This window comes from Tyto alba, unplaced genomic scaffold (assembly GCF_018691265.1).
Source record: "Tyto alba isolate M040663 unplaced genomic scaffold, T.alba_DEE_v4.0 Super-Scaffold_18, whole genome shotgun sequence".
Classification (NCBI taxonomy): domain Eukaryota; kingdom Metazoa; phylum Chordata; class Aves; order Strigiformes; family Tytonidae; genus Tyto; species Tyto alba.
The window spans coordinates 24,359,425-24,385,547 of NW_024881280.1; the positions used below are offsets into that span (position 1 = coordinate 24,359,425).

Consider the following 26,123-nt stretch of genomic DNA (forward strand, 5'->3'; position numbering starts at 1 on the left):
ATTTTTGCACCAACGGTAGCTGGTGGGATGAATGAGTATTGGATTCGAGGCCCCATTAAGTGCTGACATGCTTACAAGCCACACTTTATTACTGAACATTCCAGGAATTTGGTGGTAGGGAAGTCTGAATCTGTACAAGACTAATAAGGCGAACATGCTCTTTCTATCCTTATCTCCTTTAAGATGATAACTGCCGCAGTCTGGCTTTCTCATGAAACTGTACAAACCAGGATATGAACTCAAAGGAGAGGAGAGCTCTTACCAACAGCCTGGCACGTCTCTCTGATAAGCCGGGGGACTTTCACAGCCAAAATCACATCTGTTCTCTTGTCAGTTATTGGGAGCCAACGGGATCCCAGAGCAACAGGGTTTCCAGCACTGAATGTCACCCCTTGGAGTCAGAAGGTGCAGGTGAGGTCACAGAAGGGTGGTGGTGGCAGGACGGGGACAGGGCAGCTGCAGGCTCTGCAAGGGGCTTTCTCATGACACCTGGCCAGCCCCTGCAAGTGGGAAATGGGATTCTCCTGATCATAAGTAGTATAAATCAAGAACACAGATCTTACAAGTGACACCATTCCTCCTGGAGATGCTTTAATAGTAGCCAAGCAGCTGCGCTTTTTGTGTGTAGGTGTGAGGCACTTACAGGGTCAAGGAGGTGGCTGTGAACTCCTTATTTACAGAAGAGGAAAAGCAAATGGACCCACCGCTCACAGGTGGTGACATGGAGAACAAGTCTGAGAAGGACACAGGTGCGGTGTTTAGTTACTAGCAAACTCACTTCAGAAATAGACAGGAGTGGCTAAAAAAAATCACCAGCACCCAAGAGGGACGGCTGTTGCAGCAGGCCTATCAGCAGTGGGAAGGCTTCCCTTCCCCACGCCAGGCAGCAGTGAGAAGAAAGGTGGCAAACAGGGATCCAGGGTGCCAGCGCCCAGAGACAGGACCTGCTATCAGGAGCAGCTTGGAAAGAACAAAATGCATCAGAAGGGGGTTTGCCAGTACCAGCTCCCAGGCAACTCCACCCAGCTGCCCCTCATGCCCACAGGAGATGTCAGAGCTCAGCACCTCGTGAGACCAGATCGTGTTGGAGCCCTCCATCACCCAGGGGGACAGGCAGGGTGTGAGGGGCAAAAGAGTTTTCTGAGCCTGCTCCTGTCAGGCTGTGCTTGTACACAGCAGTCAGGCTCCAGGTCTGCTCACAGCATTTTGGCCTGACTTCCTAGATTAGCATAACGGTTCCTCTTAAAGTTCAAAACCTCCTTTGATCTGTCGCTTAGTCATTACAAATTAATTCCTTATTTTCCTTCATAATCCAATTACTGTAAGGTAGCCAGATATGTGGGACAACTTCTCTCTTTGGTTCTTGTTTTTCTATATTTAAATAGAGTATAATGCAATTTATGAAGTTTTACATAATAATTTTCCCTAATGGTTCCTCTAATAGAGGAGATCCTCTGTCAGATATTTTCCATTGATTCACAATTACGTTTGTCTAAATATCCTTTATTATTTTCCTGTAAAGGTATCTCTGGGGATTTTTCTGATCCAGCAGTAATAATTTGTTGCCTATTTAGGATTAGCCCCTTTTAGACAGCTTTTCTACAAACAAGGTTTCTGGTCTTGACTATGAACTCTTGAAATTTTCACTCCTTAAGTGGGATCTGACAAAATTAATTACCTGCTATCAAGCCCAAACAATTATATTAAAATTAGTATTTCTCATGGGTTTTTGACAGTATTATCTCTAAAAATGTTATCACTAGGAAATACATGTCCAGTTAATAGTTGATTGCCATTTTCCTTTATATATTGGATTAAATAACCGTGGGTAAAATGGTGGCTGAATTTGACTGACAGCAGCAGTGAGGAGAATTATATAATTGTTAATCCTACCCTATTCCAGATAGAAAATGTTGTCAAAATGTCTGGTTGTTTTGCTTTTTTCTTGGTCTAAATTATTTATATTAGGATGGAGAAAAAAAAACAGTTTGTTTGTTTTTTTTTTTTTTTATATCCACAGTGGCACGACTTAAAATAGGAGATTTGATACCCTTGACTAGACGACCAAGTTAAGGCACACACATTTTTTTACAAACCACAGTAAACCTGATTTCTCAATTTTTCAACAAATGACAATTCCCAAATACTTTGCTTAGATATAAAAACACGTCTCATAGCTGTTTCCTCATAAATTCCTTCAACACCTAATACTCCCAAGTTAGTATAATCATATAGTTTGACACGTCACTGAATTAACTGATTTCTTACAGAGTGTAAAAAAATGCTTATATTTGAGCATTCACATTAGTATCATTTTGTCTGTTTACTGCAAAATGCTATGTTCCATTTTATGAGATGCTCCAGTTGAGCTGTTATTCTGATGTACTTCTTATGCCAGATGTTTAGAATTAAAGAAGTGAGGACAACCTTGGTAGCTTCCTTTCACAGCTGAAATTCCTTAGTACATATCAATTAGATTTTATCCTGGCAGAGAAGGAGAACAATTTATCAAAATCTTCATCTGACCTTTACATCCATCATTAGTGATTCTAAGAGAGACCACTTCATTAGTTTAGTGGCATGAACTAGGACCTTGTTGCAATGCCAGGCAAATTATAAGAAACATTTTCTGTACTCCGCAAAGCTATTGAAGTATAAATTGCTAGTGTGATTTACCAAATATTTGTATAACACAAATGAGGGTACAACATAAAGCAATGTACCCAGAGAACAGGCATTGTTAGCCTAGCACAAGGGAAGGGATTTGCAGTTATCTGGATGCATCCTGCACAAGTCACACAACAAACCATGGAGTGAATTGCCCTCTTAGATCCTGATTCATGACTGGTGCAAGTCGTGCATGAGGCAGGCTGACCAGAAAGCTCTCTGCAGCCCCAACACCCGCGGGAAGGAGGGGATGATAAAGGAGTCTCCAGACCCATCACTTTCCACTGCATTGGTTTTAACACCAATAATCGTTTCAATGCTTTTCAAAGTTGTGCTTGAATGATGGTATTATCATCTGTATCAGTCCCAACTTCTACAGATCCACAGGGATGCAGGAACCACTTCTGTATCTACCTCAGAAGGCTCAGGCCACACACTGCAAGACTAGCTGATGTCCTGGGCACATGACAGCCATATTATCAGGGGATGACACAGTCTGGATGGGTTTTGTATAGCATAGATAGTCTGTTCCCCAGAGTGGAAAGTGTATTTTTATCAGCATGTCCAGCACTGTAAGGCCATTCAGCAAAGAGGATCAGTGGGTACTGTCAGAATGTCCCAAATCTTTGGTTCTACTTGTCTCACGAGTTCTTTACATGGGATTTAGGCCTATTTTTACCCTTTCTTTTGTCTTCCTCGCACTAAAGAAATGCAAGAAAACCCATCATTTGAACAAATAAAGTCTGGCAGGAGAAGGTCTTAATGAAGGAGCTGCAGCTGCAGGGCTGGTTGAAATGCGGTAATGCGGGTGCCAGCTGGGCAGTCCTTCCCTCACATAGATCTGAATAAACAGCCAAACTGCAAGCTCTGCATCACATATCAGTGCTGAGTGACACCCAAGAAGGGTACAAAATTACAGGTCAATAGCCTGGAGCTATAAAGGGAAATAAGGACTAAGGGAAGAAGGTAGTAAAAGCAGTGACACGGAATGAAAAGGAAGATTCAGAGTGGGGAAAAAAATATGTATTATGTTATTAGCCAGAATTTATTTTGGCAAAATTACTCTTCATTATTTTTTATGCATTTATTCCTCTTAAAAAGGAATTTTCCAAATTCTTCTTCTCTCTAACTATAAAATAAATTATGAATTGTAGGCAAGAGAATCACTTCCAGTGCGTCTAGTTACACTCGGTCCCAATATACAATAGCATTCAAATGCTTTCTCTTCTGACATACTTGAAGTGTACTACAAAGCATTCCCAGTCTGATCGCAAAGTCAGCCAACAGTGTCCTGCCTGTGCCTGGGGAAGTGTGAGTCAGTTCAGGAGAGCTCGGAGGAGCTGTCATGGATTTGGCTTGTAGGTTTGTGAGGAGATGGGATGAAGAGGGGATATTTGCTTTGCCTGGAGGGCTCAGAAATTGAGAAAGGGGGGAAAGGCAGCTTATGTGGGAATGAAGACTTTATGAGGGAGAACTGTGAGTCCCTCGCACATGGGCTGCAGAATTTGGGGAAGGCTCCTTCCAAAAGCTTCCAAGCCACAGCCAGTCTGAAGATCTGCAGCCCCAGAGAGAGCCCACCCCCACACCAGAGCCAGCACCACATGTACAACGTGTGGGCAGCGGCGGGCACGCAGCGGGGCTGGGGAAGGACTGCATCCACAGCATGTTGACAAGGGGCGCAGGCTTAAGCGAGGGCAGTGGGAGGTCTGTCATAGCCGTGAAGTCACATCTCTGCTGCTCTTGCATTGACAAAATTACTCTGTTTGGTTTCATGGCAGGCCAGGATGAAGAGATGTCCGAAATCAGTGAGCCTCTGCAGTCTGTGTCACTGGCTGACACCTCAGTGAAGGCCACACAAGCCTCTGACGCTGACGCAGCGGTTGAAGGTGAATGATTTCTGATATCTGCCCTCACTAGCTTTTCCCCTTATGGCGCTGTACCTACCAATGGGTACATATCCGAAATGGAGACCAAGGACACAACCCTGCCAGGGTCCTGACAACCACATGTAATCTGGCAATTGATATAGACGGGGCAGGGAAATGAATTTCCCTCTAAGAGCTCTCCCTTTGATGTCAAGCATCTTCCTTCAAGTGCTTTCTATACACCATGGCTATTTCTTTGTTCCTTCTTCTCTCCTCTAGTCCTTAACAACCAACACTACCAGACCAGCCCACCGCCTGGGCAGCTGAAACCAGGGATGGGACTGAGGCCCTGTTTGTGTGCTCCTGATGAAACACTGCATAGAAGTTGCAGTCTGTGTACCATAGGCTTGCCACAAATGTCCTAGACTTTTCTGGTGGCTCTCCTCCTCTGCCTAGTGACATCAGCCCTCTGGCTAAACAAGTCTTGCACTCATTTTGGTAACAGTAGGACTTGTCCATAATTTAGGATAAGAACTTTCTAACTTGTTATAAATGGAAGGAAAATCAAAAACCATAAGAACGCAAGAACAAAAGACTGTTTCGTTAGAGGCCTCAGCGTGAACTGGAAAATGGCTTTGATGAGAGGGGATTTGTCTTGAGGTCAGACCGTTGAATGCATATAACGACATGGAGAAATATGAGCTCTAAGTATGGGGTTTGATGAAGGAATTCCAAATGACAGGTTTTTGTGGAAATACAGCCGCCAGCTGAACTGATATGTCTCACTGCAGCTGTGTCAACAACACCCAATGGCCAAGATGAGAATGCTGGGATTCTTTTTGCTGGTTGCAAGCCAAAATGTTCTGAGCTGCCCTAGCTCTGCTGGCAATATCAGCTGTGTGCTTCATTTTAGATTAAAAAAAAAAAAAAAAAAAGAAAATGTTTTTGCCTGATGTCAAGAATTCTCAACTACACCAAGAAAGGTTGAGTCACATTGCAGACTGGTGAGAAGCTGCAGCGAGTCACTGGATATGAAACGGAGAAGCAAGGAGGATACATTAACTCTTGGGATAAAGGAATAGGGAGAACCAGGGGATGATAACCCTTTAAGAGTAAAACCTTACTGTTGTTGCATAGTGTTACTTATTTTTATTAAATTACTTAATTTATCTAAAAGAGGAGGGAGGACACTGAATGCACCACTCATCAATACACTTTTTCTCTGTAGATCCTGAGAAGGCCTTTGCAGGCATTACAGGCGCAGAGCTGTACTTGGAAGCATGCAGGCTGATGGAGGTGGTGCCTGTCTCACATTTCATTCAGAACTTGACCAAGCCTTATATGAACCTGAACCACCGTGGTCTAGGACCCAAAGGTGTCAAAGCCATTGCTATTGCTCTGGTGGTGAGTAGCCAGTAAGAGTGGGGCCACTGTTCTCAAGAACAATAGGCATTTTAGGCCTCTCTCAGGCCTGGAAGCCATCACTGAGTACACAGTGTGGGAGAAGAAGTGATGTAGTTTCCCGACAGGAGGAATGAATGTTTCTAATCCCCTGCACAGGAAAGTCTTGTGTGGCAACTGCTGGCCTTTGCTGGAGTTATCCCCATAAGCAAACTGATGCTCTTCCATGGGACACAAGTCCCCAGTGCTCCTAACCCCCATAGGGCCAGAGCTAGGGCTGGAGGGGTCGATATCCCCCACTCTGGGTTCTTCATAGGGATGTGCTACACTCACCAATGGACAAGCCCAAGATGCCTGAATAGGAGCTGGGATCTGAACCTGGGTCTCCAGGCTGGCAGAAAGCAACAGAAAGTCCTACCCATCAAAATGTCTCCAAAAAAACCATCTCTTTTGTATGCCAATTCCCACTGCCATGGCTTTATCACATCCCTGGATCACTGTCCTGCTCAGGACCTGAGAAGCTTTCTGAGGTTTGGAGAAAATGTCCAGTGTCTGTTGAGAAAATGATCCCCTTCATTAACTCTTCAGCAGTTCAAAGTGCATGTCTTTATTTACCTTTGTGTCTTCCCAGTCCAATGCAACTGTTACCCATTTAGAGTTGGAAGACAACTGCATTCGGGCAGAAGGAGCCATATGCATAGCAGAGATGCTACGAGAGAATTCCTCCCTTCAAAAACTGGTACCTAATCTGACACAAAATTATTGCTCACCAAGTTCAATCATCTGAAAGAAAACCAGTTCATTACATTGTAATTTTAACCAAATAATCATTGTTCCCATGCAAAAACATTCACATTCTGAAAGTCATGATATCTTATGCTCCTCTACTTTTCAAATGTACAAGCTTCTGAAAAACAGCAGTGTTCATGTGATGGCAGTCTGGTGAGTCTGGAACTGTTGTCTTCATTAGCAGATGTGACAATAATTACCGTAACTAAGTCTTTCTAATTCATGCTTAGCCAACAGCAAAAACATTTTGGTCAGGAACTTTAATTCTCCAATATGACATGGGGAAACTTTTCTAAATAGATTAAGAGAATAATGAAAAACTTTCAGATCTGAACTGGTAGGAATGTTCCTTCGATCTGAAACTGGGGTATACAAAATGCATTTTGATAGGCCATGGGATCTGTGTTTACAGTGGAAGAAAAGATTCTTGGCCAAATGCCTCTTGGTTCACTGAAGACAAAGACCCATGTGAAACTGATGGCTCTAGGGCTTTATTCTTGTTAGGATGGATGCAGGGTTAAGCACACTTATAACTCATATGTTAATTACTGTCTGGCAGACATTTCTTATATTGCTCATCTTGCATTATTCCCTTGATATCTTGGGCATTAAGAAGACAATAATGCTCATTCATTCTTTGGACTCTATCCTTCTTATCCTCCCTTATTTCCTTCCAGAACATCTCCAATAACCACCTAGACACAGCAGGAGCTGAAGCCATTGCCAGTTTGCTTTTGGATAACATGTCCTACCTCCATTCTCTTCAGCTCTCAGGTGGGCTGTATGCACCCAAACAGTAATGGCAGTGGAAGTGAAATAATATGTTTCACTTCAGTCTCTCATCCTGAGAATATTAGTCAGACTGTAGGCAAAATCAGTCTCTCAGTTATGTCTGTGATGAGAACCCAGAGCAAAAGGAAATCTAGATTTATAGTGGATGTGATTAAATATTTGGCCTGCTCAATCTCTAGCACCTCTGAAAACCAGTCCCTTATGAGAAACTTAGATAATTGCTGGAGTGTTTCCCACATCTTGGGGTAATTCTACTCTATGGAGAGAAGTGGAATGGTGACTAACTTCTTACAACCAGATATTGGCTGTGATTAACTGGAGGTTCCACCTAAAAGCACAGATTCCTGCAGACCCCCAAACAGCACCAAGGGGGAGATCAGCACACTGTTAACATACTTTTCTTCCCCAGGAAACAACTTTGGAGAGGAGACTGCACCATACTTTGCTGAGGCATTAATGGTGAGTTACCTGAAATCCAAGGTCATTTGCAGCCCTGGCTGTGTAACAGACTCTCCTCATCTTGAAGCTGCTACTCACTTGGCATGATTTCACTTGGCAATGCCCATACGATTTCCTGGCATAATTCTGCTAAGTGCTTCTTGCTTACTCCAGAAATGAAAGAGGATAGGAGGATACAGAGCAGGATGGACGGCGTTAACATTTTTTTCAGGACAGCTGTGTGAATCTGGCTGAGAAACAAACCTTCAGGACTGTGTAACAGAACAACAGAACAGCAGAACAACATCTGGGTGACAAAAAATTTTCAAGAAGCATAAGTAACCCAACTTCATATCATTTTGCAATTCTCCAATACAAATAATATACTTGACTTCTCTGTTTAGTTCCTGCCTCAAAGCTTCTGCATCAGCTAGCATGACCAGAAGCTGCCCTGAAGCAAGGCCTTGACCTGATATCAGAAAGTGCTTTTGGTCAGGGTTCAATGGTGGGAGTGAAACAGGGACAGGAACAGAATTGCAGGTTATGTTGCAGGCCAGACATGAGCTGTGTGAGGGAAATTTGTAAAACACAAAGACTCATTGCCTTTGTTATTTTGGGAACACTGTGATGTTATAAGCCTGACAAAGCTTTTCTTTGGGACACACAGAGTTGCAGTCTCTGTGCTGATGATCACTCATGCACTGAAGATTTCAGTGTATCCAATATCCCTGTTTCATCCTTATGTGGGGCCTTGGCATGGCACCTGGTTGCAGCCGGCTGGAAGATCTCATTGTCTCTATACATTTATCTCTATGCAGAGCAATTACCAAGTGAAGAAGCTGGACCTCAGCCACAATGAGTTCTCTGAGAAGGGAGGACAGCTCCTGGGACAGATGCTCGGTAACTTAATTTATTACTCCTGCAAAGCCAGGAGTACAAGCACTGCGGAACTTGATGGCATCAGCAAAAATGCCCCATGACCTAGTGGGTAGTACAAAAGACAGGGAGCCCAAATTTAGAGCTTCCTGCATGGTCCACAGGCTCACCCTCATCGCCACAGGTGACTCAGAACACAAACACAGGATGAGAAATGACAGTAACAGAGCAGTTTGTGTCAGAGAGAAGAGAGCTGAAATATAAGTCCATCAGGGAGTATAAAGCAGAAAATTGCACTTTACTAAAAACTAAAATCTAATTGCATTTGTTTTAAGCTTTTGATTTCAAAGTTCAGGAGTGATTTCAATTTTTCTTAAGTAGCCCAAACACTAATGGTTTGAGCCACTGCACAGCAAGCAGCAAGGGAAACAGATTAGGAAGAAATAAAATTATGCCGCCTAATTTATCTGTTCAAACAAAGACCCAGAGTGTGCTAGTAGCCCTGGAGAGGGAAAGCAAACAAAACAGTTACAGTCCTGCAGTAATCTCAGGTGCTACTAGTGCACTGAGAGAGAGTTGCATGAATAGCTGACGGCTCTCTTTCCCCCAGTACGTCCAACACACCTGCTCCCATAATGGCCACAAGCATGTTCTATGAGCATCCAGTGTTCCTTTAGCATCTCAAATACACAATGCCTTCAGTTTAACTAATGCTTGCCCTCTCCTGGTTCAGTATTTCCACTGATACGTACCCCTTTCTAAATACAGTCCATGTCTTTAAAAAATTGATCAATTAAAACTGCAGTGAGGACAAGGCACTGTGCCCCTGCCTTGAACAAGCCTGCAGGCGACACAGAGATCAGTACTAAAATTTGTGACCTTCCTAGCCCAAAAAAAAATGCATCTCCAAATTTAAAGGTCTTACAGCTCTTCTATCCTTCCAGCTCACGTGAGGCAGAAGCAGCAGAGATTACTGCAGAATCTGTTACTTCTCTGTTTTGTTTCTTAAAGGAATATTTTTAAGTCAGCTAAATTCACCATCTGCCTCCATCCAACCTCCCATCCATGGAAAATCTGGATGAGAAATTCTCTCTGAGAATAAAAAGCAAGTGTTGGCAGCAAGTCCTACCCCTCCCAGTGTCGCAGTAGACACAAATGAATTCACACATACCCCACTCTAAGTAGAACTTACACCATGAGGTGTGCTATGCATGTGAATTGGCGCTGGCACATATACAGCTGGGCACAGTTATCATATGAAGCTGAATTTCTCTCTTCTGCTAATCAAATATATACAGAGTGAGTCTTGATATTTTAGATGTGGCAAGGAGAATCCAGCCATTTTTCACAGTGAGAAAAACAGACAGTGTCTATTAATATAAGAAATCCTCCCTCTCTCTACCTTCCTCACTCATGACTTATTCTTTGATTAAGTCAGAAAAAAAACTGTGCTCCCTTTCTGCTTGTGATCAACAGCCCATCCTCTGTTGTTTGGGTACTATGGACAGCAAAGACTCTGTATGTACAGGTTCCTCTTACTGCAGCCAATTAAGGTTGTTGCTGAACCCCCAGAAAACTTTCTCTTTGTCCCTAAGTGGGTCAGCAGCTGTGTCCAGACCACTCCTCATGAGCTAACATCTCGGCTTCTCTCTCCTAGCCAACAACACAACACTGGAGATTCTGGACCTGAGCTGGAACCACCTGAGGAGGAAGGGGATAGTGGCACTGGGCACAGGTCTCAGGGTAGGAATGCCCTTTTTTGTGATATCCTTCACAGTGATTATTACCAGGAGCTGGTTGAAACACTGATTGGGAACTCGCATCCCTGAGGTCTGAGCAGGATTCTGCAGTTCTAGCAAAGCTCGTCCTACTAACAGTGGCAGACAGCACCAGAAGAAAGACTAAAGCAGTGAGTAGGTCTGGTGATTTATGTGGATGAAGAGACGCTGGTGGTGTTGCAGAGATGTTGGATTCATTGGGGCTGCCTGGGTGTGACTTGAGGGAAGCTCCTCTCTCAGCCAGGCAATAAAGGGTAGAGTGGTACAGAAGATGGGCATGCAGTAGCTAAAATCCCTCTTCTCTCCCTGGAGGGCAATGGTACACTGAAAATACTCAACCTTTCTTGGAACGGCATTGGCAACGAGGGAGCACTGGCCCTAGGAGAAGCTCTCAAAGTCAATAACGTGCTGGTTCACCTGGACATCAGCAACAACCAGATCAAGAATGAGGGAGCCAAGAAGCTCTGCAGGGGCCTTGAAGTCAATGGAAATCTCAAAATCCTGAAGGTAAAATAAAGCCCAAACAGGGCTAGAAGAATAAACAGAGGGAGTAGAAAGATCTGAGTCAGGAGGGACAGAAGACAGAGGTGAGCTGTCTGAGCTAGAACTGGAAGAAATGAGTATTGCTCGGGGTTAAAGGTGAACAGAGCGAAAGTAAATTCTATCCTGTGCATTTCTACCAGGACAACTAAACCGAACTGTTCCCTTAAAAAATCCCCCAGGGACTGGCTTGGCATAACCCCACAGCCATTATCACCCCAAAGTGGTTGATACCTGTCATATCTAGTCTCAGTCAAGTGAGAACCTAGGCATTCACCATGTCTAACAGAGAGCCTAGCCATTCAACATATATACATGCTGCATATATACATAAAATGTAGCTGTGAAGGTACATCTGTACACGTAATATGCGTTTCAACCTAAAGCAAAGGTTCACACTGAAGTCTGTAGGCGAGCAAAAGTGTGCCTTTCAAGGTGTGTTAATGATTTGATAAAAATGTATTCAAACACCGGAAAAACTGTTATTTCCATGTCAGGGCAATGACACAATACTACCCAAAGGAGAGGAGTATTATCAAGTCCTGGAGAAAGAAAGCCAGAACTGCCTTCTAGTAAACTAGGGTCCGGTAATCCTGGAAAGGGCAAAACTGAATGACCAGTCAAACTGGCTTCAGAGATTAGGATTGAGAGCTAACATGTTTTATCAATCCAAGATCATTCTCTAGGAATTCAGCTCAGAAAAGTCAGCTTGCTTACAAGCTGCATTCTCAGCTAGATCTAACATCACCATCCTGGGATCCTGCAAATGGCAGTATGGTGATTGAGGGACATCTTTAAAGCTGTTCATGTAAGCCTGCCTTTGGACATCCCTATCCTTGTAAATCACTGCAAGGAGTCTGTGGGACTGCTGTTCCAGATTATGTAAATAAATGTATCTGTCTGCCTTGCTCTTAACCTGGCTTGAGGTAAGGTCACTAGCTCACACCAAGACATTCCTCTGCCTGTGTAGCTGCACAGATTGTCTTAGGAGCTGGTGACACAAAGGACTTAAAGGAAAACATGTCTTCTGCTGGTCAGTGGTAACCAAGAAAGTTTTCTTTCAAATAATGGGAGTGGGAATGGCACATGAAGTCCAAGGTGGGGAAGAGGTGATATTTGCACAAAGAGATGCACATGGCAATGCCAACCCCATAACACCAGATAGCTAGACCTTGTAGGCCAGAGGCAGCTGGTCAGCCTGAGCTCTGATCTGCTGTGCTGCCAAGAGGAGCCAAGGGTATGGGAAATGTCCCAAGGGGCAAACCCCCGTGCAGAGGGACCCTACTAGCAAGCACAGATTCACATGCAGCCCACTGCCTCAGCCTTTCCCCATCACATGACTGAACATGATCCACATCACATACTCCTGTGTGACAGATGTAAGGGCCCTGATATGTAGAATTTTGCACAAGGAGACAGAGAGAAGCTGAGAAGGCAGCTCCACTGGGAAGTTGCATTGCAGAGTTTTGTGGAGCAGTGACGAGAGATGGTAAGATAACAGACAAACCCATCGAAAGGCACCACAGTTATTTTACAGTCCTGATGAAGAATGGAAAGAAAGGCTCATCCTTGAGGTTACAGCATACCTTCTGCCAGGCATGAAATCCTCATTTTCAGTGTGTCTGTATCTATGTCTCTTCTTCCACAGATGGCCAGTAATCCACTGACCGTGGAAGGTGCCACTGCACTAGTCGTATCTGTCAGAAAGAACCCCAGATCCATGATGGAGGAGATCAACATCTCAGTAAGGGCTGATGTGCTGGAAAGCCTCCAGGACCATACACTGCACGTTTTTAGGAACTGGGTGGATCGCAGAGCTGCCCCCTTCCAAAACTGTTTTGAGACTTGCTGTTTGTTTCACTTATGCACAGCCAGTAATAAAACAAGGCTACTATTTTACAGTCTTTCTAGGAGCCATGTGGAAATTCTAGGGCTTTGGTCTAGCTCTAGAGAGAAGTGCCTGTAATATCACTACATTGCACTCCCTTCCATTTTGCAATAGCAGAACAAGAACAAAGAGTGAGTTCCCACTGGAGGATGAATTCTCTTCAACCCCTGAGCTGTCTCCCTCCAGGGTAGTCTAAGATGCTAGATACTGTGAAATGCTTTGATACCCTGTCAGTATGTACGAGGAGTAAAGATGGATGCTTCAAGGCATTGAAAGCAAAGAAATTTTATTTAAAAAAAATAACAACCAACCAAAAACAACAACAGCCACAAAACAAAACAAAAAAACATTAAAAGGCTGGTGTAGAAGGAAAAAAAAAAATCTAAGAGGCCAAATCTTAGTATGCTACTTCATAGCAAGTTGGGAGCATGACACATGGTGCTGTAAGCTCATGTGCTGCTTCTAAAATGGGACCCCCAGAAATGCTTCTGAACTCCTGAGAGAGGGCAGGGGTTGCCTTGCAAACCAACACAGTCTGCTCCTGGCCCTCCCCGTCCATGCACTGGTGCTTCACAGGAGCAGTTACAGAAGGTATCAGGGGCCTCAGGACCCTCCATCCACCTTTGGGAGCACCACAATTAAAGGAAAGAGGATTTTCACAAATATTAGGTTTGGGACTTGGGACATAAATAATATGTTCACACCTGAAACAAGCTAAAAAAGAGTTCATGGACAGTTTTGGAGACTCACGTAATGGGTTGTATCTAAGTTACATCTGCATGTGTTTCTTTGTCCTGTAGTTACTGTGTTAAAGAAAGAAACTGAAACAAAGCAGAATAAATAATATTCATCTATGGTCTTTCCTGAGAATATCAAGGGCTTTCAATAGAGATCATCTGAAGAACAGGCATTCCTCTAGGGCAGACAATTTTTCGTGCATAAATTAAGTTCAAAGAGAATTATTTGCCTAGTCTGCAAGGAGACAGGCCTTATTCCGCAAAGGAAAACTAAAATGGTCTGTGTGGGGGTAAAGGACTTAATTACAGTATACATGGTTCTAATAGTTTTATTACTAATAACCTGAACAATTCATGATCTTGGAAAGAGTAATGTATTTTAGCTAGATTCTGAGAAATTAAAGGAATTATTTAAATGCATTTATTTAAAAGGAGGCACTCAAGAAATTTTGAGGCAATGAGTTAATTAACATTAAGAATCTTTAATCCAACATAAATCTTCCTATGAATTTTTGCCTTTTAGGGTTAACAGATGCTCCCTCCACCTCACCCTTCAGAAAATATGAATAACCTGGCATTTCGCAAGATAAATGGTCAATGGCATAAATTTACAATGACATTTCAGTATCCCAATCAAATGCTTGTAGGCAAACATCTAAACTGTCTGGCAGACTTCATTCCACCTGTGATGTAGGGAGTCTTGCATTTCAATTCAGAGTATTTGCAAATATACAGCTCCAAAGATCTTAGACTGTCTTAAACCTTTAAGAAATTAGTAAAGATTTTAATCTTTTATAGGAAGCTTAATGGAAGACCTAAACAAAAGCCTCTTCTGCCCTTTTTCCCAGTGATACAGGTTTATCTTGGCTTTTAAAGAATGAACAATTAGTGTGTCTGTAAGAGGGACTTCAAATAAGGATCATATCTAGAAATCTTTGCATGGATTTGACAGCACTAGCAAAGGCGAAGCAATAGAAAGGCACATTTTTAACAATTTATTGCTTATGACACTATTTCTAAGCATGACTGTTCCCCACATTCTTTTAACAATATACTTTTTATAGGGTTTTAACTTGCAGATACTAAGTATCAAACATTTTATAGAAGTCATGAATCAAAATAGCCAGCACATGCCCATCTTCACCATCACACTACAAAAGAAAATACTGTTGCTTTTCAGCTGTCCACATTTTTTTCTGGGCTGTGGACTGACAGTGTCAAACATGAAGAAATGCATAAGCTGGCTCCCTCCAGGTGCTGCCTGACCCCAGCACAGTTTGTCAAGCCAGACACGGTGCTTGGGCTATGCTGCTTCTGAGGCCGCACAGGCAGGCTATTGGCTTTCTCATGGGGTCAAGCCCAGGCTGGCAAGCCTTGGAGAGAGCTGGCAGCCAGCAGAGCCAGCTCGGGCTCTCCTGTGCTGTGTTCCCAGGACTGGGACACTCAGCTAATGTTCAGAGTACAAGGATGTCTGAATGGCTTCTTCAGAGAGTCACTCTCCATCTATAAAACCATTGGTGCTGAATGAAAGCTAGTAAACCCGATCAGACCCAGACTCATTCAAGACTGTCCTCGAGTAGTAGCTCTCGCTCGCTGCACAGTAGATCATAAGGTTCTAGATGGATCTTAAGAACAGTGGATCTTAAGCTTCTAAAAAGAAGCTATAAGAATGCATTGGAAGACTTTGTAAATAAACTTTGTGAAAATATAAGTTGCTTGATGCCTTGGGAACCTCCCACGATGACAGAAAACAGAAACTTTCATGAATTTCCCGAACATCCTTGAAATTTCCAACAAATAAGTATATAACTAACATAGTACCTGAACAATTCCCCTGTCATCATGGGTATGAACAAAATCATAATCATGTTTTTAAAAGATCAGTCAAGGCAAAGGCAAATTATTCATAACTTAAATTTAGAATCATAGAATAGATTCATAGAATCATAGAATGATAGAATGGTAGAATGGTTTGGGTTGGAAGGGACCTTAAAGACCACCTAGTTCCAACCCCCTGCCACGGGCAGGGACCCCTTCCACTAGGTCAGGCTGCTCAAAGCCCCGTCCAACCTGGCCTTGAACATTTCCAGGGAGGGGGCAGCCACAGCTTCTCTGGGCAACCTGTGCCAGTGCCTCACCACCCTCATCGTGAAGAATTTCTTCCTTATATCTAATCTAAATCTACCCTCTCTCAGTTTAAAGTCATTACCCCTTGGCCTATCACTACATGCCCTTGAAATGTTTAGAAGACTAAATTACAGTGACATAAATAATATTTGCATTGATAGCTAGATTTCTAACATCCCCAAATCCTGAATCAGGACACTGTGCTGCTGCCCATTCTGTAAGTGCTAAAACAGAAAACTCACAGTGTGAGCTCTGAAATGCTGAGCTGGCATTACCCTGTTTGAAATTCTTAGGAAAAAACAAATGTCAGGTCTCATACTGCTGACTGGAGCTTCCCATTAAGGTTACACAATGAAACAGAGCTTTACCAAAAGTTCTTTTCACCTGGAGACACCCGGACCCTTCCCAGATAGGTGCATCTTTCTCGTCTGGGCTATAAATCTATGTTCCTGGGATATTATAATTTTAGGTCTTGGATTAATTTTTTTTTTTTTTTTTTTTTTTAGTTTTGCAGAACTCTATGGCACATTTTGTCCATTAACTGTTCAACTTGCAGTTTGCTTCTTAACCAAATGGAGAGGAGACCCATCTAGAACTTTCTTGGGGATGAGCATGAATCACTTGAATCACTTAACATGAGGTCTTCAGTGTAGACATTTACCTGACGAATTAAGCTAATTTCTACATAAATTGGTAGACCCTTTCCTGCTTCATACATGGGAAAACAGAAAGAAGAACACTTATTTAAGGTCAGGCCTGCTTGGGATGCCTGAAAGTGAAGAGCAGAAATAGGAAAAGGCACCACCCCTAGGAGAGAATTGTTAATGTTGACTTTAGATGGATTTGTGAATACAAACAAGTCTTTGTTGTTCATTGGGTGTCCACGCTGACTGTACTTTCCTTCTTCCTACATACCAGAATGTGTTGGTGAATGAAACTTTCATCAAGTTGCTAGATGCAGTGTGTCAAATGCGTCCGGAACTAGATGTCATCCATGGTGAGGTTGAAGGCTGTATCACCACGAGCCACAATCAGCATCCAAATCCCACGAAAGTGATTCAGGTGAGCTACTGAATTTGGGTCCATAGCTCCCCCGTACACAGTACACATTCTGCAAGCACTTGGAGGGATAGAGTTTGGAAGGGGTAAGCTTTCTTCCAAGTGGGAAATTCAGCCAATTTCCTTCAGAAAAGTATATTCAAAAAGACTGTCACAATGTTCACATATCTCAGTCCACACAGACTGACTATGCAAATCCTTTGATTTTCAGGAGAAGCCAATGTCTGGGGAACTGAGAGCACTGGGGGGAAAAAAAAGAATCTGAATAATCACTGTGTAACACAAACTGATTGATTTCAGGTCTGATCCAAATGACTGTCCATCCCCATCACAAGCCCACCACCAATAGCTGACTTTCATAAAACCCTTCACTGACAGTTGTGCTTTAGCATCAAAATTAATATGCTTCATAAAAGTAGAATATGGTATGAGCAAATGCTGTTCTAAATAGTAACTACCTAGCTTTTCAAGGTCTGTAATTTCTATGGATAGCAGCAGATGGTGCTGTCCTCCTTGCTGGAAGGCAACAGAAGCACTTGGGTATTGCTGGGTTAAATAACAGTTTTTCACTACCAGTTTCACTGTGTTTCTTAGCTGCTGTGCAGATTTTCAGGTAATTGGGTGAGACTTTGCTGTAGATATGAATTCAGATGAACTTAAGCAAAAGCTTGGGCTGTTAGCTCACATCAAACAGTGCTGCTGTGCTTCACAGCTAGTGATGCTCACACTATCATGCTTTGCAGTTTTTAACAGACATTATGGTACTCAGATGTGTCCTCATTCAAACAGTCAGGAATTCAGAGAAGACCAACTAAAGTGATCAGAGATCTGGGGGAGAGTACTGTCTCTGGATTAGACAGCCTAGCCAAGCAGTGGCTGCTGGGATGGGGACCAAGTAACCAAACGCAATTATCAGAAGAAACAGGTTTACTACTGAGCCTCGTTTCAAGGTAGGGGGAGAAGAAGGTATAACAGAGAAGAATGGGATTAACCTGAACAAAAGGATTTTGTTCTGACAATAGAGTGGCTGCACAAGGAGTTAAGGACTCATATATCTCAGTGATGGGCTGAGTAAAGGCAGGGTGACAAATGGAAAAATAAGGGAAGAGCTGGAGGTGGGTATCAGTGGCTGTTTCATGGTTATGCCCATGTTTTATCTCTGCTTCTCTTAGAACTATTTGAAAGAGCACAACTTACAACTCTGGGACTTCTTTAGGAATATTGACAGGGATGGAAGCATGAAGATCCCTGTGGCAGCCTTCCGGAGAGCCATGCTGCAGGTGTGCCTCTGAAAACACGGCCAGGATGGTCTTCTGGCATGGTACTGCTCTAGGGCAACCTCTCTGCTGCAGCACAGCCACCAGCCAGCCTTGCTGGTGACACTGTTCAGGCTAAAAGGCTAAATTCGCCCATCGCAAAAGTTGAGCCCTGAATGAGACCAACAGAAATGCTATGCTATCCAATAAATGCTACAGGTGGCATCAGTGGTAATGGATTAACTTTAGAACATCACAGAGGTCTGCTGTTTGTATAGGATATACAGGATCTTGTTAGATACTTATGTCTTACTGCTATGGGAAAGTGAAAAAGAGGCATTTAAACCCTTGCTTCTACACACTGAGTAGATAGTTTGCCTCCTGCCAAAACCACTATAGTGCTTGGGATCAGTAGCAGTGGTCAACCAGACATGATACTCAACCCAGGACAACAAAAAATGGAAAAAAAAAAATCTTATTTTAATCCTAAAAGAGTGAAACTGCCTCCCCACCACCACTCTGGATTGTTTCCATCCCTTCCTCCATGCACCAGGCCATCTGCTCACCTATTGAAAGATAGCCAGGCCCCAGTCTGATATAGAGGATTTTTCTGCTTAAAAATACCCAGGTTTTCTAGCATTTCTCTCCTCCTCTTAGCAACAAAACATCCCACTGAATCGAGTCCAAATTGGGGAACTAGTGCGCAAGCTAGACCGGAACCGGACAGGGGTCGTGGACTACAGGTGAGTGACTCCACTTACTGTCCTGGCTTGCCTTTCTTTTTTTTTTCATTTGGCTCAGCACCAAATAAGCATAACCTTATTCACCTTAGGAGGTGAAGGGACATACGGTTTTGGCCAGTCCATTACTTACCCAAGTAAAAGGTAGATGAAAAAACACCTTGTATACTTAGAAGCTCTGTTGAGTCAAACTAGAAGTCAGTCTTATTTTTCTGTTTGGTAAACCTGTGAGAGTGCAGGGATCACAGAGCTGAATGGCATTTTCATTCATTCTCCTAAGCCTGTGTGAGAAGCATTAGCTCAACGCTGTCCTCTCTCTGAAGCCAGGGTAAGATTTGCAGAGACAGTGTATCTGTGCTTTCAGACCTTTTCCTCAATCCTCAGGGACTCTCAGGTTTTTTCCATCCCTCTGATCCTTCTTCATAGGAGACTTAGTTTTCCCTGGAAACCCTCTTTCAAACTACAGAACTTTTCATTCTCTTGAAAGTGCCTCTTCCTTAGTGCCTGTAGCAATCATGTCCAAGTTCTGAAAGCCTGAACAGTCAGCAGCAAACTCCTCGGAGGTTGTCAGTCGCTGCAGGCTAAACCGCCTGTCATTGGACCCAAAATTCCCACTAGATTTTCAGTCAGTTCTGACATGTGACTCATCAGCTGAAAGCCCTATTAATCATGCCCAAATATCCCCATCCCTCAGCACATACTAATGGTTTTAAAGATATACTGTAGTCTAGTTTTAAAGATAGAACCAATGGGTCAGGTTTGCAAATCTTTTCCCTCTTAGCCTCCTAATGTTTTCACAGAAGTAAATGCCTTTGTTAGGTCCAGGCTTTTTTCCTTCACATACATTGATGCTGTACTAAAAGCATCCATGCTCAGATGCTAGATGGGCCATAGCCTGATTAATCTTGAATCAAAGTTTACATGGAGTTCCCAAGTACTTTAGGCTCAAATTACAAAACTGTGATTGAGTAGTAAGCAGATTAGGAACTGTTGAAACCCAATGGTGAGCAAAGACTTCATTTGGTGCCATTAATGCAGCTGAGTTGATGTGTGGGGATCTACTCCCTATCTCGCTTCTTAATGCATTTTAGCACTGTAGCACGTGTGGTAATATTCACCTTGTAGACAAGAGTCAGAAGACTTGTGACCTTTGTTGTCCTTCCTGTTCCCACAGCAGGCTCTTTTCCTCAAGGTCCTCTCAGCAGATTTAAGATACCTGACAAGGAAGGTTGACTTTACTAGATTAATACTGGTTTACCTCCTTCTTTTCAATCAGTCACTTAAGAGAGCAGAAGCTGGCACAAAAGCCTGTGGAAGGGGAAATCAAGGAGGAAGAGAAGGAAGAGCCATAAAAATCAAGAAAGGAGGCAGGTCAAACAATGAGAGATTGTATGAGAAACACTGGAAGAAAGCTCAGAGTGGCCCTGGGCTTGGGGAGGCCCAACACTGGGGATCTCTGATAGTCCAAGTTAGTGAATGTAGAAATAAAGTTGATGTTCCACTACACAGCAGGTCCCTATACAGTCTGATCCTTTGGTTAAGGAAAGATTGGTCCTTTGGACCTGGTTACCAAATGTGTCTTACCCTGTATGCTGACAATGCTGAACTTATTTGCAAAGTCTGAGACAAAAAGCAGGAATTGGTAAACTAAGACATATATTGTATATAATATTGTTATTACCCCCTTTTGAGGGAGAGCACATGGACAAAGACTGAAGCAAGTGCCCTGCGGACATGCCCTGCCAGACTTAGCTGTTCTGACATAGGGACCTTTGGAAGAGGAGAAGAATTAAATTCATGAGAAACTACAGCTCATGTTGCTTAAAAACTTACGAGTAACAGGAATTTTATTTAATACCTCCATGGGAAAAAAAAAATATGCTAGAAGGATGGAAGCCATAACAGATTTTAAATGGCTTAGATACTGACCTGCTTTTTTAAAACCAACATCTAAAAAAATATGTCATCAACTCTTAAGAAGGAATGAAAGCCTTGCAAATATTAATAATTATAAATAAATAGGATTTAGAAAATGTCAACATGTATAGATGAGCAGATCCACAGGAAGTACACTTTGCCATGTGAGCAACTGCCAACACAGAGTATACACCAAGAACCTTGGCGAACTGGTAAATGTTGGCCACTGGGAAGACCAGACTTCTGTGGAAAGGAAAAGAAGCTAGTAACCATCTGGTAAGTCTCTCTATCCCAGCAGAATTCCCACATGGAAAAAATCTTTGAATTAGAGTTCAGGTGGCACCAGTGCCCCATCAGAGGTCAACACAACTGTTGATATGATGGCACTGGTATGACTGCTCAGTAGTCATCTTCAGTAGGCTTTAACTCATTACTGCAGGTCCGTGTCCTCTGATGCCTATGACTGTTCCAGAATTTACCTGTGATTGTGCCCACTTCACATATTGAGTATGTGGGGTTTGAGATGAAGAATCAGAGCAGCAGAGAGCATTTGAGATGTTGAGTAGTTTGCACGTGGGGTTTTCTGTTTCCTGTTCCTTTCCTAATCATGCCTAAAATGTAATTAGCTTTACTTGGCTGCTCCTAAGCGCTGGGGTATGTTTTTATACAAGTACAACCCAAACCTGCAAGCCCTTACTCCTGAACAGCTGGGCTTGGGGAGGAAAGGGGAGCAGCCCATGCCCATCACTGTACAATTCGAGCTCGCTGACTCCTAAGAAAGACCTGCTAACACACTGCTCCCAGGAGAGGGAAGGACGCTCTCACAGCACAGGGCTCAGCAGAGGCCCACAGTGGCTCCTGTGGCCACCGCTGGGCTGCAGTGCCCACGTGGGCCCCACCACACCACACCACACCACTCCACGCCACACCACTCCACGCCACACCACACCAGGACTGGCCACCTGCCAACCCACCAGCTTTGCTCGGAGCCTTCTTTCAGCTCCTCTTCCAAAAATGACTTCGTTGTTTCTTCCCTAAGAAGTAGTATCACCAGGAGCATCATCTTTCCTGGGGTAAGACTTTCCTCCACCATCCTGCTCCAGGGGCTGGTGGGTTGGTGAGCAGTGGATTGGGTACTTTTTGTGCTGGACTCACCACATCGGTGGTTGAGGACTGGAGAAACCTGACAATTGGTCCCTACCCATGGGGCAACTCTGACATCCCTTGCTGGCCCACATCTGTGATGTGTATGGAGAGGTTTCACTGCTGCAAGACAGTTTTAGTACCTCTTGGATCCACTAACGTTACTGCACAAGATCCATGGACCCTAATGTAGTTACTCATAATTTCTGGAGGGGGCTGTTGTTTAAAACAAGTCATCTTCTAGGATATTCTTCAGTGGTTCCAAGTCTGTTGGCCAAGTGTTCACCATTCACTGGATATGCCAGTGTAAATTATCTATGCCTCTCTCTCCCCCTCAGACCCAATAAATCCTTTTTTGAGTCTTTTTTTTTCAGCTTAAGAGGCATACAATGTAAATACCAACATGTGCAGGCTGATAAATAAGGCCAGGGAGCTGGAAACATTTAATGATTTTATATTTGCACCAAAAAAAAAAAAAAAAAGAGAGTGGTTTTTTTTTTCTTTTTGGCATAACTGGCAACTATTGTTACCTGACAAACAAGATTTACAGCATCTCAGATTTTCCTCTAAAATTAGTCTCTTGGCTTATCAGCAGGCAGATGCTCTATGGTCAGTTAAGCTGGATCAGGGGTGAGAAGTTATTTACTTGTTTCCAGACTGGAAAACATGGAAGAGAGAACAATGGGATCTCGGGGTACCTGATGGCGGAGAGCAAAGGTCATGCTTCATTGTCCCTGCAGCACTGTGCTTGCTCTGCAGAAATGGATGCACTTTGAAATGAAGACCTCTGCACTTTGGGGTGGAGGAGTAGCACATATATACCATTAAATATCTTAGTCTTTTCTTCCCACAGTGTCTTGGGTTTGTGTTGCATATGTTACACATGCATCTTTATCTCATGCAGAGTGCTGTTGTGTATTAGTCACGCATTACTATTCCGCTTAGGTTTGCACAGAATCAGCTGCCCAACTAAACTGATTTGTCCAATTATCACCCTTAACATTCTAGATTAGCTACAGCCATCAAAAATCTTCTGTAAGAGAACAACATAATCAAATAGAGACGGGTACTGGCCTGTGGCAGGTGTGGCTTTTATTTATTTGAGTGTCCACTTAAACTCCAGACTCAACAATGGTGTGGCAGCTAGATTATACCTTTACACCAGGAAAAACCTACAGAGAGATTCTTCCAGCTGAAGAGTTTGAGCCCAAATTTCTACTCCAGAAGGGCTTGATAAACAAAAATCATCTACTTTGCCAAACACAAAATCAAAAGAGATTGGATCTCTGGGAAAGAACTAGATGCAACCTTCTGTACTACTATGTGGCCTGGTGCAACTAAAATACTAGCGTAAAACTGGGAGTGCTAGTGAAAATTTTAGTTCTCCAAATTCACATGTAAGCAGTGTGGTGGAGGGATGTAGTTGCAGTTTGTCTTGTTGCAGAGTCTCTCTGAGCACTCTCAGATCAATAAAGCTTTTTTAAGCTTGGTGGCAGCATTTGTCCCCTTGCTGAGAATTCAGGGATAAACTGTGGTAGATACTGAGCAGGGGCGGTCGGAGAGTGGAACATGAATTGCTCTGCTGATCCTGCACCTGTGAAATGGCGCAGAAGGAAATGGTTTGGCCAGCATAAATTAAGGCAGCTCTGAGACTCATCTAACATACCTCAGGAATTCAGCCTGCCAGAACAAAATTAGACAGTGCAGAAAGCTGGCTAAACATAATCTCTGTGTCTTCCATGGCTTGTGAAAGTGACACAGTCGAGTGACATTCACAAATCTCTTCAATATTAGAATGAAAATAACACCGTTTAACATATTTTAAAAACACAGCATGCACACCAGAGTATTTAATGCCTTAGCTAGTTTAGATGAACCTTTGAATCTCTTGCATGGGGAAATCATCTCTTTGTTGTGAATCTCATCCAGCAGAATGAGACCCAATTCAGACTGATTTCTTAGGCACTACCACAACACTTATGACAACATTGCATTAAAAAAGACATCACTAGTCAGAATCTTTGGAAATCTCAGAGTAAGTATCAAGACTAACATTATATTCCAAACTATCTCATCTTGTTCACATTGAAGATCTTTGATCTGTCTAGCTGAACTGGCCTAAAAGTTTTTGGCTTTACTTTCAAAAGAGAAATCTCATGGGCTGCTAAAGTGTGTACACTGATACTAATCTTCATCTTTTAAACTTGCATCAATAGTTCTTTGTTCCAGCAGCCTCCCATCCATATAATATCAAAAGGTGTTCAGTGTATACCATGGACATAAACCTTACGCAAAGGGGCATCATGCAGCCATGCACAAAATCAAGCCTCATGGGACTGGGAGCATGCCATTCACAATGTACTGGTCAGTGCAACTGAGATGCTTAAGTCCCCTGTCTATTCATTCACTGAGTAAAACCTCACCTGGTTCTGTCACAGTAACACTACAGAATCTGAAGAGATGATGGAGTGAAAGTTTGCAAGGACAAATTTTTTTTTTTTTTTTCAGTAGATTCAGGTCAACTGACTGATGCTAATCAGTCTTTACAAGATGCCGGAAAAGGTCAAGATCATAGTGGACATTTCAGTTCTTGAAAATGTATGTAATGGCTGTTCTTTTATTCTTACATGGGTGACCTCTTATCTGTCAACAATACTAAAGCTATTTCATTGTTTCTTAATTCAGAGAGCCCAGCCAAAGGATCACATTCTGAATTTGGCCTGCCAGAAGAATTCAATCAACCCATAGTTCATTCCTTGTCACTCTCTTTCTTGTAGGCTGCTGAGATGGCAACCAGACACACGCCACAGGCTGGACAGATTGCTCTGGTAGCCTCCTCTGTTCCAGACACTTCGTAAGAGCCTTAGCTCCTCCACTGACATGCTATTAACTATGCATCTTTCAAGGGACAAATATGCTAGCTTTTACAGCCTCACGGGGGGGAGGCAGCTGACCATGTCACAGGAGGACAAGGAAATAATGTCCTGCTGTATAACCTTGTTCACAGGATCCTCCTTCCAGGTAAACAAAATATGTGGTCTCTGTTTGCATTTGGGGTCACAGGATAAAGTGGTCATATGATGGAGAAGGTCCTCCATGAGGGACTGAGTCCAGATCCAATCCCAGTATGGGAAGATCAAGCCTTTTCAACATTCCTCTTTGCCAGCGGTGTATCCACACCCCATCTTTGTGGAGCTGGCGTGGGAGCCAGTTACACTGGGTACATGTGCTGGGAAGTCCAAGCAGGGCAGCTGGAATCAGAGGCTTACCGCCCTTGTACAGCTCAAACGCAGCTACCCGCCCTCCCCTTGAGCCACCGTGAGGCCACTGACGTGTCCATGCACCGCGCACCGGCTTCTCTCAGTGTGCAAGTGTCTCAGGAGGACCTACACCTCAGCAGCAGGAGCAAGAAACTTGCTTCTCCACCCCGGAGCCGCACCTTTGCCTGCTCTTCCTCCCTTTCCACCTAGCAGAGGGCGCTCCGCTCTCAGAAGTGGGTCCGCAGCGCATTCCTGGGATGGAGCTTCACCACTGGAAGGAAAAAGTCCCGCACACACAGAGACACACACCCTAGGAGACACACACACACACACACACACAAAAAAAAAAAAAAAAAGAAAAAAAAAAAAAAAAAGCCAAACCCACACACCCAAGCTCAAAACAAACTGCGCGCTGAGAGGAGGTTTGTTGAAACCCGTGAGAGCCCGCCGGGCAGCCGGAGGGGGACAGGGGAGCTGGGGAGGGTCGGGGGGGGCCGAGGGGGGGTCGGGGGGGGCTGAGGGGGTGTCGGGGGTCGGGGGGGGGTGTCCGTGCAGCGGCCCGAGCCGGCAGCAGAGCCCGGGCTCTGCCGGGCCGGCCCCTCGCCAAGGGCACCCTCGCCCTCCCCGGGACCGCCGGGCGGTCTGGCCCCGCCGCCACGTTATTGTGCAGCGCAGTGGAAAAGCCACAATGCGAGCTGCTCTCTGGGGGGGTGGAGACAGACACAGGCGGAGTCAGGGCTCAAATTCTTGAACCTTTCACATCCTTTCTGTAATTTGAAACATACTTGTTCCCATTCCAGAACCTTTTTTTTTTTTTTTTTTTTTTTAAATGCCTTCCTTGAGGCTGTGG

The 26,123-nt window shown here is 43.7% G+C and overlaps 1 protein-coding gene across 1 annotated transcript; it reads left to right on the plus strand.

Moving 5' to 3' along the window:
• Positions 1–694: 694 nt before the first annotated feature.
• LRRC74A (leucine rich repeat containing 74A) lies at positions 695–20,305 on the plus strand. The gene is made up of 14 exons (XM_009964135.3): positions 695–749; positions 4,446–4,553; positions 5,761–5,936; positions 6,565–6,672; positions 7,400–7,496; positions 7,924–7,973; positions 8,771–8,852; positions 10,486–10,571; positions 10,919–11,113; positions 12,795–12,890; positions 16,817–16,960; positions 18,130–18,237; positions 18,871–18,956; positions 20,230–20,305. Exons 1-14 carry the CDS (start codon positions 695–697, stop codon positions 20,303–20,305), a joined length of 1,467 nt encoding a protein of 488 aa, XP_009962437.3.
• Positions 20,306–26,123: the final 5,818 nt, after the last annotated feature.

What these genes read in the sequence shown, in the direction of transcription:
- LRRC74A (XM_009964135.3), top strand. Translation starts at nt 695, where the DNA reads ATGGACCCACCGCTCACAGGTGGTGACATGGAGAACAAGTCTGAGAAG. An exon ending in CGCTGACGCAGCGGTTGAAG is followed by an intron (nt 4,554 to 5,760) that starts GTGAATGATTTC and finishes TTTTCTCTGTAG; the next exon opens with ATCCTGAGAAGGCCTTTGCA. An exon ending in TGGAGGAGATCAACATCTCA is followed by an intron (nt 12,891 to 16,816) that starts GTAAGGGCTGAT and finishes CCTACATACCAG; the next exon opens with AATGTGTTGGTGAATGAAAC.